The 17,695-nt window shown below is 31.8% G+C and overlaps 1 protein-coding gene across 2 annotated transcripts in view; it reads left to right on the plus strand.

Moving 5' to 3' along the window:
- Positions 1 to 1,200: 1,200 nt before the first annotated feature.
- LOC143252610 (polycomb complex protein BMI-1-like) overlaps positions 1,201 to 17,695 on the plus strand; it is a 34,140-nt gene continuing 17,645 nt past the window's right edge. Inside the window, exons 1-5 of one of the 2 annotated variants that reach the window (XM_076505002.1) lie at positions 1,201 to 1,497; positions 4,555 to 4,706; positions 10,917 to 11,013; positions 11,469 to 11,524; positions 14,781 to 14,828. In XM_076505002.1, the coding sequence (XP_076361117.1) occupies positions 4,580 to 4,706; positions 10,917 to 11,013; positions 11,469 to 11,524; positions 14,781 to 14,828 (328 nt within the window). In that variant the 5' untranslated portion in view covers positions 1,201 to 1,497; positions 4,555 to 4,579. The remainder of the gene's footprint in view (positions 1,498 to 4,554; positions 4,707 to 10,916; positions 11,014 to 11,468; positions 11,525 to 14,780; positions 14,829 to 17,695) is intronic. The other variant, XM_076505004.1, reaches the window with a different exon arrangement.

Here is a 17,695-nt window from a genome sequence, read left to right on the forward strand (position 1 = left end):
AAACGAATTTAGTAGAATTGAAATAGTAATAGAGACTAATATAATTATACATGTACGGTACGAAACCCTACTTAAGTCTTACAGAGTAATTATTCGTACTCATAAAAGAACAAAAAACGTATTTCGTAGTTTTTGTTGTTTTGTTGTTTTTTTTGTTGAGCATGAAGTTACGCAATGGATTATTTTGCTATATTCATCAGGGGTAACGAAACCCAAATTTTTACTTTATAAATCTTCAGATTTACTACTAAACCAGTAGGTTTAATATTTCGTACGTTTTGAATTACTCTCAGACTTACTCAAGGCTTATCTGTGCCAGTTATCCCTACGTTTTCCGTTTCTTACCAGTGGCACAAAGGTATGTCTTTAAACTTACAACACTAGAAACCGGGTTTCGATAACCAGGGTGGGTATATCACAGATAGCTTATTGCGTAGCTTTGTGCTTTACTATAAAAAACAAAAGTCCCTTATTTAACAGTCATAAACTAGGGGAAGTCAGCTAGTACACACCACCGACTGCCAATTTTCACCACTCTTTTACCAATTAATAGTGGGATCGACCCTAACATATGACTCCGCTCCACAAGTCGAGTGCTCTAACCACTAGATCATATCAGGTTCCACACTGTAGGCGTGGAATAGAGAAAAAAAAAAAAATGCATAGGCTCTAAACAGGTCGTGGTTGTGAGATTGCCACTCTAATTTTTTTTTAAATATTACCTTGCTATGTTAATTTGTTATACGCCACTCACGCACGAAATAAAACTTAACAGCATTTAAAAATAAAAATAATATTTAATTTTCCATTGTCTGTAGTTATTTCAATAATTTTTTTTAAATATGTTAATAAATTCTATATTATTATTATCGCTGTTATCTTCTATAAGCATTTCACACTACACTTACAGCGAAGCTCTTAAAATACCAGAAAATGAGAATATTTTGAGTACAAGGTGTTACTATATACATCAAGATGTGTAAAAATATGTATATATATATATAATATGTAATAAAACATATATATATAATTTTTCTTTTTTATGGGAAACATTGAATGTGTGTACTAGCATTTTATTTACGTAAAAAATATCGTTTGTGAATCTGTTATTCACGTTAAACACTTCTGGTAAAAGATATAATTTTGTTTTCTTTCTTTCTTTTGGAACTATATCACGTGAGAAATTCTTTAATAGCCGTTAGATAAATAAGGACTATACTCGAAACGATTGGTAGATATTCCGTGGGAAGCCTTATGGTTTCTAAAGGTATACGAGAACCAGATAATTTTATTAAGTACGTCATATTTTTTATCGCAAAATTATTATTGGTTAGAATATGGTGTTCAGACTATAGCTGACTCAGCGATTCGAATTCGAATACGTTGAATAAATACGTTACGTTTTTTTTTTTTTTTGTAACGTGTGTTTCTTGTTAGGCTTATCGTGCACGCGCTTTCGTTTTTGACTAATTTGTTTTTGTTCGACATGAGATGAAGGTAAGACATATAACTATTGCTACTAAAATTTATTTTAAGTAATTTGGATGTTAAAAAAATTCCATTTAAGCAACATTGTAATATTTAGTATTTTAGTCGTCGACTGTTCAAGCTCACGAGCTATAACTGATAAGTTATAACATTATAAGTGTATTATAATTTTCACGGTTAAGTTATAAATTGTGTTCCTTCAGTACTGAGTCACTTGCGGACACCGTTATTACTACTAATAATAACATATAACACTACAAAATTTACCATATTATTTCTAATGATTACTATTGTTTTACACTAAATTGTAGTAATTGAATTGTCGGTTAAAACTAAGCCTAACGACCACTTTAACAGGTATGCGGCAGGGAAATAAAATGTCTTAGCTGACAAAGCGTGACATATATTTAGTACGACTAACCCTAGTATTAAGTAGTAGCGATACACACGTGATAACATCACCGAGTCACATTAAATTTGATCTCAGTGAAAATTTAAATTATCACTTTCGTTACTACTGTCAAAAAATTAAAAGTACTAGTTTTAATTTTAAGATTTAAGATGTGTTGATTCATGACATAAGTGACTAATATATATATATATATATATATATATATAGAAAAGTTCAAATAAGTTTTTGTTTATTGAAAGTTGCAACTAATCTGACTTGCTTGATCATGATTTTTGGGGTTGAGGAAAAAGCTATATAGACAGTGTGAGGAGATTTAAATGTTTCAGCAGCAAATAGGTCATATTCAGCCAAGACTGCTTTTGCATCTGGAGTGGTTACTTTTGGATGTGGTGGATGTAGTGAGTAAATTTAAGAGAAAGCTTGAGAGATACTTTAATGATAAGGACTGGCTTTGAAGTTTTTAAAGGTTTATAGTAGTCATATAGTTTATATGACAGCCTAGATGGATAAAAAGATTGCTGCCATTTAGTGTTATGTTATTACAGTCTTTGTTTTTTTTTAAAACCTCTAGCAAGCAGAAAATGATGCATGTTACATTGCTGCCAGGCTTCTTGTGATGTAATATCACATGCCATTAAATTTTAAGTTGGATGATCATAAAAAAAAAAGTTCCGATAGGTAGTATTTGGTTAAAGTTGGGTGATACCAGGACAGATTCTTTCTTTCTCTGGCCTGTTTTGAATAATTGTTAATGACCACAGGGATGCATCCACATATGGCCAGAATATAAGATGTATTTTGAAAGTCTGTACAGTAGCTCCAGGGATGGTAGCTTTAAATTTTAAGCAACAGAAGAGGTATTATACTTTATAAGTTCTGGGAGAGATAACTGAATTTTGAAATTAATGTTGAAGAGGAGAAACATTTAACCTTATTTTGCTCATACTGTTATTTCATTTGGTTATTCACATAAAATCCTTCTTTAGTACAAAGAAAAAATCATTATTTGATTATTTAAAAAAAATTCCATTTTAACAAAGAATTAGTAGTGATCATGCAGTATATTTATATTCACTTCAGGGATACTAAGTAAGCAAGCTTCAATAAATTATAAAAACATACATTAGATAAATAAATAAAAGAAGATTACTCTATTGAATGATTACATTTGATATTGTAATTAGCTTTGAAGTTGAACATTTTTCAAAAATTTTCATGAAAACAAAACTGATATTTCAACCCTAGTTGCTGGCCAACTTCAGACAGCATGTGATTAACAACAGTTGGAAATTCTAAATGTAATAGTAATTTTTGTTGGTGCTTGTACTGAATGTAGAGTATTTAACCTAGGTTGCAATAATGATTTACAAAAAATGTATAAAACAAAAATAAATGAATTAATTATTAGAGATAATGAAGAATTCTATGGTGTTTGTTCAAAGAAGGTGTTAATATTTTGCTCAGTATAGCTTTTGCGATTTTTTTTTTTTTTTTTATATTAAATTCACATAATTTAAATGTAATGCTGTTATTGGATATGGGATGCCTGGTTTAATAATGTTCATTTAAAGTGTATTTTTATTCTTGTTTCCACTTTTCTTCCAGTGAAAGTTATTTTTTGTTTTCCTTTTTATGAATATTGAAAGTTCTTAAGATTGGAGAAAATTTTCATAATGATTTTTCTATTAAAAAAAAGTAGAGGGAACATCTAAGATGTTAAATACCTATTAGTTTAATCCAGTTCTTAGATTGGGATGGAAGTTTGTTGTCAGAAGTAGTTTAGAAATGCATTTGAAATATACCTGAATTTATTCAAAATGCTCAATAGGAGAATTTTTGTATGTACAGACATGTGAGTAATTTTATTTTATTAATGTTCTTTTCTAAAGATGGTAGACCAAGTTATGACAATATGAACTTTCTAGAAATATTTGAAAGAATTCCAAATAAGATGTCAATTAGAAAGTTAGAGATTTATGATAGTTGTATAAAAATATAAAAAAAACTGACTAAGATAGAAAGCAAAAGAGAGCTGATAAGTCTGCATTGTTTATGTGAACAATCTTGCAATATTCTTTTTCTTTTTGATAACCCTATTATTCATAATTTTTTATCATGGGTTGTATACTCTTTATCATAATTTCCTAAGCCTACTTATGTTACTGTGATTTTCAGAAGAGCTGATAGCTTTTTGTCAGCATGTTCTTATTTGTAGAGACTTGAACAGTATTAGTAACTGTTTCTGAATGTGGATACCAAGTTTAACATTGATAAATGTTAAGTATTATCCGGCACACAAGTAGGTGCATTTGATTAGTAAGAAACTGACATTTTTGCATCAGTGGATTATTTATTTTCAGTACTGTGATAGAAGAGCAAACAGAACAATTGTAAATTTAAATGTAAAGGGGTTACAAGGGATGTGTAATTTTCCCTAAGGACATGCATAGTTTCATGAGTTTTAAATGTTATAAAATCATGATCTAATAACATTGTTATTAAAGGACATTTTCAAGAAGTTTAATAAGGTCTGAATCATATTCATGCATTTAACCACATTGTATTACTTTTTGTATTGGTTTGCTGTGTGTTATTTTCCAGTTCTGCTTTTACATGAGTATTAAACTTTTGTTTGTTTTGCTCTCTTTGTTTAGATTAAGATGGTGGGTAAGTGAAGTAATGAGTTTTAAAGAAATGCACTCTACTACCAAGGTTAAGTTGGCAGACCTGAATCCTCACCTGCAGTGTGTGTTGTGTGGTGGCTACTTCATTGATGCCACCACCATAACAGAATGTCTACACTCTTGTAAGTTTTAGTATTTGAGTTATATATTGTTACAAGTTTCATATCTGTTTAAATTTAACAGTAGGTAAATGTGTATTATTGTACAAGTTTCTTTAAATATATTAAAGGATTTATAGGATTTACCCAACTACATATGTTCAATTAGATATTTAAAATTAAGAATCATGTACTGTAATACATCAGTTGAGGGCAATTTATTTCTTAACACATTTTTTTGTAACAAGTTTTTATAGTGCAAAATTTTAGGTTCTTTCTATTTTGTAAATACAAAGTTGTTATATGGAAATTTAATATACTTTTTAGGGTTGAAATATTCAAAAATATTCAGAAAGGGCATGTCTATTCTGAATTTTTTCTGACTGGATTGTTTGCAGTTTTTGTGAAAAACGTCTTTTTTAAAAAAGTGTTTATTATTCTTAGTGTCATTATAATAATTGTGTTTAATGTTTGATTACAGAAAACTCTATTATCAGTTATTGATTGATAATATTAATGTTTTTTATTTCTAAAATCAAATCAAAATATTTATAAAGAAATCAGACGTTACTTGAACCGATTTTATCAATAACCTTTAGTAATTAAAATTGGTGAATGTTAAATGCGCTTGCTGAAATTTCTAAAGTGCAATTTAAAATATTTTATTATAGCTTCTGCTTGTTGAAATACTGCTCTTATTTAGCTAATGATACTTCATGTATGGTAATGAAGATATTTATGTAGATAAAGGCTAAATTCAATGATTTTCAAGTTTTTAGCTGCTCTGGATTTCAGTAAATGAATTTCTTCAAGTGGTACATTAAAAGTAACAAATGGGGTTGTGAATGTATGCTCTATGGTTTCACTTTCTTGAAACATTTGGAACTGTTTTTACTGGTTATTTGCTCAATCCATCTGTTCTGCAGATTTTCATCAAGATAGGTCCTCACTTTCTGATGGTAATGGGGAGGTGCTCCATCTTGCTGGAAATAACTCCTCATCTACAAATTGCTCCTGAATGTGTGGCATGACAGATTCTTGCAGCAAGTTCAGATAAATGAGACAAGTGATTGTGTTTTTGAAAAAAGAATTGCCCAATTACACTCAACTATGATAATACACACCACACTGTAACCCCTGCTAAGTTTACATGGTGTTCAACTGTAACATGCAGGTCCTGAGATTCCCAGTAGGTGCAATTGGGGCAATTAACTGAGCCATTTAACTTAAATGTGGTCTCATTACTCCAGACAATCTTGTTTGGAAACTGTGCATCCTATGCAGATTTTGTTAGGTACCACTCACAAAATTCAGTTCTCCAGTCAGGATCATCTTCATTGAGGGCATGGACTAATGTTGGAATAAAATGTTTTCAATTAATGTGCTTCAACATGCGATGGATGCTCGATTTTGGGATTCCTGTCTTACAGGCTGTTTGCAGAACAGATTTTCTTGGAGATTGGGGGAGACTTTCCAACAGCTCTGCTTCTCGTGTGGGACTGGTAGATGACCGTGGACTTCTTGAACAGTTCCATTTGTTTCAAACTTATTTCTGATGTGAGTAATGGTGAGTTGTGTTGGTGGATCTGTTTGAAACTCCCTTCCAAACTGTCTTTGCACTTCAGCTATGTTCTTGCACTTCCAGTAGCTCTTTAAGATAAATTTCCTTTTCTCAAAGCTTAGTCTTGCTTCTGCCATTACTTCACATCAGTTGCACCTGTGAAAAAGAGAAAGTTTGAGTGAGTTTTATAGTCAAAGTGTGTATACATGTTTTTTGGGACACCCTGCATTTCGTTCAGATGCTTTCTGTTGCTTTTTTTTGCTAAAATGTGCACCACTGCAAAAGCTTTAAGAATGTGTGTGTTAATATTTTGAACAGTTTGATTGACTTGACTTTAGCAGTAAATATAAAGTCTATTTGATCCCTCACTTCTAACTGGTTTATGCTGGTGTAGAGAAGTGTTTCAGTAATAATTACTCCAGACAAGGGCAAGTTAACTACACAAAGCTTCTTGTACTGTGGGCTGAATATTGTATGTTATATAGTGTTTTTAGTTTTTAGTGAACCTATATTTGTTTATGTAGGGATGAAGAATGTGTTGTAATGTTACAAATTTATTCATTACTTTAAATGGCTGATGTATTGAATAATTTATAATAATAAATTATTAGCATTGATGCTATGAATTCTTCCAAAACATACATACCATCCATTAACACTATAGCTATTCTCTGACATTGCCTTTGCCAATCTAAACATTGGTCTTGCATGCTGCAGTCTTTTATATCCCACTTAAAATACCCTTTAATATTTAATTTGCAAAATTTTTTACTCTTGTCATTGCACCTCTATCCTGGTGCTGTATATTAGCACCTTGCTTAGATAATCACTTTTCTCAATGTGTTGATCAGTTTTCTGTGATGAAGAGTTATGGATTATGATTTTCCTGCCACCTTGTGGATTTCAGTATAATTATAATTTTCAGAAAAAAAACCTCAAAAAAAACAAAAACAAATTAAACATGATACTTGCAGAGCTAAGTTACTGTATTACTTGCATCTATCTATGGTTGGGAGGGTCCCTTTGGGTTGGAACTGTCCATGTTTTGATCTTTTGAAAGATGGAGACATTTAGTTGGCCTGAGGTGTTTTCTCTTAGGCTTATAAAGTTGCCATATTTTGTTGATTTTGGGGATAATTTGGATTTTGTTTTCTGACACCTTTCATCACAAAGTTGGCTTCTCATGAGTCTGATTTGAATCAAACTTTTACTCCTTCAGTTTATTTTTTTGGATTTTAGGAGTCCACTTCTCCTTTGTTGATGGAAAGGCTGGGGGGACTATTTAGTTTCTCTTCCTTTACTTGACTTTTCTGGTTGATGCAGGAAGATTTATTATGTGACAGGATAAATAGAGCTTGTCCTTGTTTGTCTGTTTGCTTCCTTTGTTTTTCTGATTCCTGATGAAATTTTATTTTTATCACTACTGATATGTTTATCATAAGTTGGAAATTGTTGGCATGTTTGTAGGACCTTTTCCTTTCTTTCCTTAGGTCCTTTTATACCCTAATAGATCCTTTTGTTTTAAGCCTCTGACAACTAGGGAAGGGGGTACATGTGTTTCTGCACTTCGTTTGCAATTATTTCTCACCTCTGCAATCTTTTGTAATCTAAAAGTTTGTTTTGATTTGTCACGCTGAGAAATTTTGCAAGATCCACTTAACCTTTTTTTGTGATGATTGTCTCAACTTTGCATTCAGTTGAATCCTTCAGTTTTCCTTGATTTTTCTCACTTCCTTAAAGGTGGAATCACAAATATCCATTTTGCATATTTTAGTGTTTATACAGATGAGGTATCTTCAGAGTTAAATCTCATTGGATTTGGCACATTTGTTTTTTTGCTGCCCATTTTATTTATCCAGTGGGGGATATTTTACTGACAGGTATTCAAATTTCTCCCAGTACTTTTCTCTTGCATACTTTACACGATTAAGCAGCCTTCTTCTGGCAGTTTTTTCATACCTCATGGCTGTTTAAACATTTGGATTATAAGGAGGAGGGGGTTACTTTTGTCACAATCCTGTCTCTATTTTCCAGGGTACCTTACATCTTGTTTTTACTGAATCCCACTTTGTAGCAAGTGTTGTTCAGACAGACATGCTTCTCTTAATCCAATTCCATACTCACAACTAATTTTATTATACTTACTATTGGTTGCAACAGGCTCTGTAAAAATGAGGTGTTCCATAAGACCATCTAGATTCTTACCAGATGGTATTACTATATTATCAAGAACTGTTATAAGTAAAGCTAAAGGGAATTATTCCTATCCCTGCTAATAATTGAATAAATTGGGGTCAATTTGTTTTTAAAGATATAGGGAACTTGGTTAAGCTATTGCACTTTTTCCATAGCATTTTTCCTCTAGACTCCCCAATATGCATTACCTTCCAGATTCTACTAGTGGAGCTAGGGGATCCTTATCACACCCAGTTTCCAGTGACTGGGGTGGTGGACAGAGGCTTTTCCTCCACACTTGGAGAAGAGGGCAAAGTTGAAGACCCTCCTAGTTGGGTCCATGGATGTTTTTCCCACATGTGAGTAGGAGCGGCACCAGCCTCCCTGGAAGTATACTTGTTATACTGACTCGTATTGGATACAATACTATCAAGTTGAGGTGTGAATGGCTTTTTACTTTGGTCAATGTCTGTTTCATATATTGCTCATGGAAGGAGATCCCCTATCTCTTCATAATTCCATATGTGAAATGGTTCCATTCTAGGTCCTTAGTTGAGCACAGTGTTCTATGTCCTTTTTATAATTCCAGGGGCAAGTGGACTGCTCCTTGTCCACATGGTTGGAGAGTGAGGGTGAATGTTTATAATTCCACACTAGATGAGTTCTGTTCCTTTGGTTGATTAAGTTATACATAATTTCACCATTTTGAGTTCTGGGTGTTGCCATTCAGACTTCTTTCAATGGTTGAGAAAATTTGTCCACTTCAGTGTCGCCTGCTTTCTTGTCGAGATTCTGATGGTCTGGAATGCATCAGTTTGTGGCTACAGTTGGGAATCCAGTCAAAAGTATATCCACATATAACACTGAGGTCCAATAACCCATAGCCACCAATATGGGATATAGGGATGAAGACCCCTTAATTCAATTCTGAGTTGTGGAACCTCAGCTGTCTGATTGGGGCTGGACTGTAATGATAATTACTCATACTGTTTCAACCTTGATACAGGAACTAGGTTTTGGTTGAAGAACATAGCTGTTCTAAATGTAGTGCAACTCCCCAACTTGTGTACCACTCTATCTTGGTATACCCCTGTTCTATGCAAATGCTTTCTGTATAGATCAAGTTTGCACTGGTCCCTTCACCTTCTCAGTGTGGGATGCTAGCTACATTGTCAGTGGAGGTAAGTATGGTTTAGAAGTTAACGTTTTCTAAAACTGAAAATGTATTATCAATAATACTTACTTTGGGCTGACACTTTCCTGCCCTTCCTCCCCACTAAGAGCCAACATATGTTGTGAAAAAAGTAACTACATTATCTGCTTGTATACAGTATGAAGATGGAGGATGCATTGACGAGGGTGTAGATATTTGAATATTAGATATTGCCAAGAGCATTTTAGTGAAGTATAAAAACTGTAACATGCAGATCAGTGTTTTGGTAGCAAAACAAATGTCAAAGAAAAGCTAGTGTCAGCAGAGGTAAGTATTACTGAAAATATGTTTCATTTTCAGAAATGTTAACATCAAATCCTATCTAAATCCAGGTTTACTGCAGTGAACAAGACAAGTAAAATATACACATGATCTAGTAGTAATAGTAACACTGTTAAAATGAACATAGTTATGGTATATTGATTGTACAAGTAGTTCTTATATGAACTTTTACTGTGCAGAATAACCAGAACAATTAAGCAGTATTTCCATATTTTTGACACATCCCAGTTTTATTATTATTTGGTTGTAGACTGAAATAATTAATGTGGATTTTGATAGTGCTTCTATATTATTGATTAATGTTGATTTTATGAAAGTTCCATTCCATTTATTTGCTGTACAAGAAGCTGAATATTATTTTACACCATTAAAAAAAAACAAACCCTCATTGCTTTGTCAGCTTAGGCATTTGATGCTATAGCATAACTTTATCTATGCATTATACAAATAGCAATTTGGATGTATTTTTGACTATCATAACTCCAACCCATCTGATGAAACAGGACAGTGTTTTACATCAAACACGAGACTTGTTTGAACTGGTGTTTCAATATATCTGTTGATTCAAAATCAAGGGAATGTGAAGATAGATTATCTACAGCAAAGTATAATATGAATTCCATTTGTGATCTGTTATGTTCATAGTTAATAGTTTAAACCAATGATTCCCACCCATGGTCTGCAAGAGTATTGAAAAAATGTAACTACCAAAGTATGTTGTTTTATGGTGTAATTTAAAGTATTGTAAAAACAACAACAAAATCACTATATTATGATGCCACATTTGAGATTTTTGGACCAAAACTCCATGGTCTTTAGTTAGAAAAATGCTGGGAATTATTGGTCTACTATGTATAATTCATTCTTGTAAGTAACGTAATTTGGCTTGCAATCACATTTCAGAAAGCTGCTATAACCTCTGAAATTTTGATGTTTTGATAAAATTTGACTTATTCTTGTAGTTACAAAGACTTGCCAATTACTTACTCTTGCTTTACTTAAGTTTGCAGGGTATGCATTGTGAAATATTTAACAACACACAAATATTGCCCTGTGTGTGATGTATTGATTCACAAGACCCGTCCAATGTTGAATATCAGGTAAGCTCTGATATTTACATGTTATAACAATATTGTGGTTATTGGTGTACTTGTGTTTCAGATCTGTCACTGTAAACGTTAATTATGTTAGAAGGAAATTTATTTAAAACCTTACAAACACTTTCATAAAGTTTTGTTTTTTTGTAAGTTAAGTATTTTTAATGGTATAGAGATCAGTTCATTTTTATTAAACTAATGTATTTTTTATAAAACAAGTTTTAAAAGTTACATTTTGATATTTACCAATATTGTGTGTGTGTGTATTTATATATTCTTAGCTTGCAAGTCACTCAATTCTTTCATTGTCTTAAAAATGTAAATGTTGAACTTTTCAGTAAATGAATTGCATAAGAACTGTATGTTTTTTTTTGCTTAACTTTGTTTCATAACTTCTTAATGTGAAGAATATATATATATTTTTAGTTTCGAGTTCTAATTTAATTTTGTTTTTATAGACCTGACCAAACTCTTCAAGACATTGTCTATAAACTTGTTCCTGGATTATTTAATAGTAAGTGTTCTTGCCAAATATTTTGTTTTAACTGTGTGTGTATGTTAGGAATGTGTCCAGTGCATGTGAATATTAAGATATTTCACTTAAGTTTGTTTTTCTCACCTGATAAATTTTTAATTTGTGCATTTCAGTTACTTTAGTTGAAAAATGTGTATCAGTAAATATAAATGTACATAAAAAACAAGTAAATATAACACTTTAGCTATTAGGCTCTTTTTTTTTTTTCTCTGTTACCAGATTTATTTAACCTTAAATTTTTTTCTTAAAATTGATTGCTCACAAGTTTTTATATGGCTTTCAAATATGCATTTAAAACCACAAACGATAATTGAAACTCTAAAACAGAATGCCTCCAAACTACTATAATTTATGCAGGTTTCTAAGATACTTTAAAAAAAATTTGTTACACACTGGAGCACTGACTTGAATCTTCAATCAATAAAATCTGCTTGATAAATGACACCTTTTACCAAAATGAATTAACATAAATACATTGTAAATACATATTTCTCAAAATAGTCTTTCTATTGGTTATAAATGTGTGGCATTGACAAGATAACTTGTTTAAATAAGTAATTTTAAAATTGTGAAGAGCTAGGAAGATTGTAACAAACTTGTTAATATCTAAGAAGGTAAAGAAAGTAAGAGATTCTTATTTTAAATTTTGGCTTCTCTGTATCTGTATCTGGACATTCTGAAACTGATATAAGAGAAAAAAGAAATCTAAGATCACATTTAAGTGAAGATGGAGAATGTATTTACATCTATTTTTACTTATTAAGAAATTAAAATTAAATAGTATTTACATTTAAATTATAAATTACATTTTAATACCAGTTTTACTGACATATGTTGAAAGTAAAGATTTGAATGTAACTGTGAAAGTTAGGACATGCCACATTCGCTCCTACATATGCACACGTAGGGTTAACTCTGTCAATACAGACTCGTTTGATATGACAAACCGTGTGACTTCTTTGTACTCATATAAAGCCCTTATATATTTGATACTACTATCATCTAATCGTTTCCAGATGGGTTACAGGTGAAAGGCCATGCAATTGCCTTTGTTGATTTGAAATAAATTTTATTAAACTACTCTTGTATAAATTTATCTCCTTAAGTTTATTATTGAACTGTGGAGTACAGTTCAAATCTTCATATTATACATTACTTAATATCTTACTTTAAAAGTAGATATTATACAAACACATCTATACATCTAGTTCTGTTTGTCATATTGTATGTTGAACACAGCTCTGGTACAAATTAGATGTTTGTGATGTCAGATTACAGAGTCTATATTTTTGTACAAATTAGAAACTTAAATTACCAATACTGACAATCCACAATATAAAATAAAAACCTTTCATCTTTTGTGTTTGCTGAGCCATCACCAAATTTAGTGAATCAAACACAGTGGTCCCCATTCCCATCTTTGTTTTTTGAAAATTGCCCCATATATATATATATATATATACTTCTACATATATGTGAATAACCAGGCTGATGCTCAGAATGTAGTCTTAGTGGTTTTCTCAGCCATTTTCAAATATAATGGTGTCCTCTCTCAGATAGATTTTTGAGCTGGTAAGTTGAGTCTTTAATCTTTGTTATTTCACATTTTTTTTAGATTCAGATACAGCTTAGTTATTAAATTTCAGTTATAATGGAATTGTATGGTTTCAATGAAGTAATCATATTTTTGGTTATTCATATGTATATATTAGAAGTTATAGTATGGAAACTGTAAGCAAACTGTTTGGAAACATAAGCCCAGCAAAGTTCATAATGACAGAATTTATATGATTTTTACTTTTGTAACACTGCCTAATATATTGAGACTTTTTTTTTTTTAAATGGCTTATCACTGACTTTTTTGACCTGTATCAAGAATTATAGTCTAGGTTCTTTCAGTATCAGTATTTTGTAATGTCCCTATTGACAACAGGCAGATGTTATAAATCCCTATATGCATCTGGCATTCTACATTTTAATATTGCATCTGTTGTCTTTTATTACACTGCTATTTGTCAGATTCTGGGTCCAGACTGCTTCTGTTGGGGTTTTGTAGTCTTTCTGGAAATCTAAAATGTGATAATAAAGAGAGATGTTTGATGTGCTGTTGTATCTTGTTTGGTTACACATTCCATTCTCCTTTCTTGTCATATCAAATCCAAAAGATGATGTTTAACATTGTCCCCTCTAGTAATTTCCTGGTTATGTAGATTCTCAGTGTTTAACAAGTAATAGAGCACCCCTTCCACATGTACGTTTTTAGGATAAAATTTGTTTAAAATGTGTTTATCAGTAAGTATCTGTTGTACTTTCCTTTTGCAGAAGAACCTTGGGACTTTTTACTGCTTGATTCTGTGTGTTTTGATTTCACATCACAGTTGTCTAGTAGTGAAGATACCATGGTTTACCAGATCTTTAAGCCTAAAGGCAGATTTGTTAGGGATTGAGTAGGCAATTTACCTCTTTTAACCAAACCTTAAGTAACTAATTTACCACATTCCCATTCTTACTGTTGAACATTTTACTCTGTGTAATCTGTGGTTAGGCATGGTCATATTTTTACTTTTCCCTGTTTAAAAAAGATTTCTATTGTTTGTTCTTACCCTTTTAATGTTGGCTTATCTTGTACCTCTAAATTTAACATGTTCAGTATCAATGCCTTGGATTGTGAATATATTGGCTAACACTGTTCAACATATATGCAAACAAACATCACAGATCCATAGGCTGTGTGGGTAATTTCATACATGAGTTAATTTAATATAGTGAAAATCTTGTATATAAAACTATAAATTTTTTGTCTGTGAAAGACATGATGCTTATGAAAGCTTGTTAAGTTTGTTGAAGATATGCAAAACATGTTAGTTATGCTATAGAAATGGAAAATTAAAGGTTAATTTGGGGTTATGAATTTGGCAATTTGACCGAGACTGTAGTGAGAGTGTTAATCTAAGAGTGCACATTGAAGCTCAAATGACCATTTTTTGAAAGTTCATTTTGGGATTTTTAGTAGTATTTCACTTCAATTTTATGGTTGTAGAAGGTTGAATATGTTATGTTTCCTTAAATAACTAAATAAAAATAGATAATTATGATGATTCACTTAATGTAATTTGCACTGTAACAGTTACTGTTCATGAGAAGTCATGATACAAATCTTGTGAAATTTTTAATAGAATACTAACACATAATAGCTCTAAAAATATATTTTTTATAACTTCTAATATTTTGATAGATGAAATGAAACGAAGAAGAGAATTTTATGCTCAAAATCCAGAAGCTGGTAAGTTACTATTACAAGTATTACAGTTTTGATACTAAGAGTCTTTTATCCTTCTTGCTTGTAAGGCTAAACAAAATTTGTTTTTAACACTATATTTAGGACTTTCTAGTCTTATCAGTTTTAACTTAAGAAACTATGTGAAGAAATTTTGAAACAAAAGAACAGGCATTTCTATGTTTCCATATGCCTTCATATATTAAGTGTAATTCATTTACAGTAATCAATATGAATACTTTATGATCTTCCATAAGTTTTCTGAGTAACCACTTGTATAATCATTCTAGTACTGAATTAATGTAACTACAGTTGATGTTACATTCTTACAAAATGAACACTTTGTAGACCTGAAGGAACATGGAAGTTTAATGACTGCAGTGATGGTGATACTGCACTTGATTCAAGAGATATTAATTTACTAGTTGGTTATATTCTGTATTAACTCTTTCCATACGGTCTTAGTAAATTTGAGTAATTTGATAGCCACTATAAAACAATACAAAATAAATGTAAGATACCCTTTTTCCTTTACAAACCAACTAGAGAGTATAATATGAAATTATAATATTGTTTATACTTAATTTTATTGTTTAACTGCCCTTTGAACCTGTCTAACTAATTATTCTGAGGTAATAGCTGTAAGTTACTTAGTAAACATGTAGCTGAAATTACTGCATTGAGTAATGTAATGCATGAGCTACTTGTGAACATACCTCATGGAGAAAATTTTATTATTATTGTTTTCCTCACCTTTTTTTTTTTTTAACTTAATCTAGTAAGTTTGAAGTTTTTGTTTGTTACTTTTGTGGTAATAAATAAGAAATGTACATTAACAAAAGAATTTTTAGTAATTATATTTGGCCTCTTGTTTATTGCTGTTGGCCCACTGGTGAAACTTAAGCTTACTTTTTGTTATAATGCTACTAGTATATTCAGTAATTTGTATTTATTTCAATCATGCACTTGAGAACATAATATAGTAACACACACAAAACAAATTTTTACTACGACTGGTATAATTGAAATGGCTTTCTAGACATAGTCATCTGAAAAAAATTAGGACACTCTATGAAAGCCTGTGTACATATAACAATTTTGGATAAATGGATATTTAATTTCAATTGTAACAATACTGAGAGATTAAAGTAATATATAACTAAACAATTAAAACTGAATAAAAGACTTTTTCCAAGATCTTCTGTAAAATGTAATTCTACAAAAATTTCTTATTCTAACTGAGGGAAAAGTGAGGATACACTCTCCCCTAATAGCTAGTATTATCCCCTTTGGCTGAAATAATTGCAGTGAGATGCTTCTTGTAGCCATCTACTAGTCTCTGACATCGGTCTGAAGAAAGTTTGTCCCACTCCTCAATGCAGAATTCTGTCAGCTGTGAGATGTTTGAGGGGTTTCTTGCACGTACAGCCTGTTTCAAGTCACCTCACAGCATCTCAATGGAATTAAGATCTGGGCTTTGACTCGGCCATTCCAGGACTCTCCATTTCTTAGTTTTCAGCCAGTCCTTGGTGGATTTACTGGTATGTTTTGGGTCATTGTCGTGTTGCAGGGTCCAGCTCCGCTTCAGCTTTAATTTTTGTACAGATGGTTTCACATGATCCTCAAACACTTTCTGATACACAGTAGAATTCATGGTGGATTCTATGATTGTGAGCTGTCCAGGTCCTGCTCCAACAAAGGAGCCCCAAACCATGACATTTCCACCTCCATGCTTCACAGTTGGTATGAGGTTCTTTTCCTGGAATGCTGTATTTGGTTTACGCCAAGCATGTCCTCTGTTCTGGTGTCCAAATAATTTAATTTTGGACTCATCTGTCCAAAGAACATTATTCTAGAAGTCCTGGTCTCTGTCTACATTCTCAGAGATGCCAACCATTATGATTTGAGCGTAATCATTGTGATTTTGGTGTATACATTACGACTGTACGCTCATACAGACAACTATTATGACTTGTTGCAACTCCCAAATTATTATATATTACATAGGCCTATATAATAAAGTGATAAATTGTTCCATGGGGCTTGAAAGGGGTGAAAAAAAAATTTCTAGTGAGATATAAATAAGACATAGTCAAAATGGCTACTTGTGATAATCATGTTTGTGCTTGAAATAATAAAACGTATTTGTATCTCCGTCTACCAATAGTTTGAGTGTGGTGCTTCTCCGTACTGGGTATTTCTCGTTTTCTAAGTGATATTAGAAACACCAATACTATTGTTCACAAGATGGAAAAAAAGAGACCTCATTCACCAGATTGTCTTGTTTTTGGCAAATCTAAAAGGACTAAAACTGTGAGTCAACAATTTAGGAAAGAGTATAGTGCAAAATATCCAGTCATTGCTTCAAAAGTCAGTGACAGTCATGCGTTTTGTACAGTTTGTTGCATCAATTTTTCTGTAGCGTATGGCAGGATAAACGATTGTTCCAGACATACAAAATCGGCATCTCATCATCAAAAGGCTGAGGCGAAGACAAAAATGATGCAGATAACGACATTTATGAGTAAGAATTCAGAATGTGATAAAGAATTTCAGAATAATTGTATTTAATTTATTTATTAAATACACAAAACACAGTCATAAATGAGCAATCTATAGCAGTAATAAATAATAATAGTTATAATAATTATATAATAATAAACAGCTTAAAGACATTGGTCAGGCCTAGTAGCTGCAAATGATAAAGGGCTCTGTCTACAATCATTTAAAATAGTTGGCATCTCTGCATTCTCTCTCTGGCAAACTTCAGTCTGGCCTTGATGTTTCTCTTAGAGCAAGGTTTCCTCCTTGCACACCTCCCATGCAAGTAACATTTGTGCAGTCTCTTTCTGATTGTAGAGGCATGCACTTTC

The sequence above is a fragment of the Tachypleus tridentatus genome, chromosome 6, assembly GCF_004210375.1.
Source record: "Tachypleus tridentatus isolate NWPU-2018 chromosome 6, ASM421037v1, whole genome shotgun sequence".
In the NCBI taxonomy this organism is placed as follows: domain Eukaryota; kingdom Metazoa; phylum Arthropoda; class Merostomata; order Xiphosura; family Limulidae; genus Tachypleus; species Tachypleus tridentatus.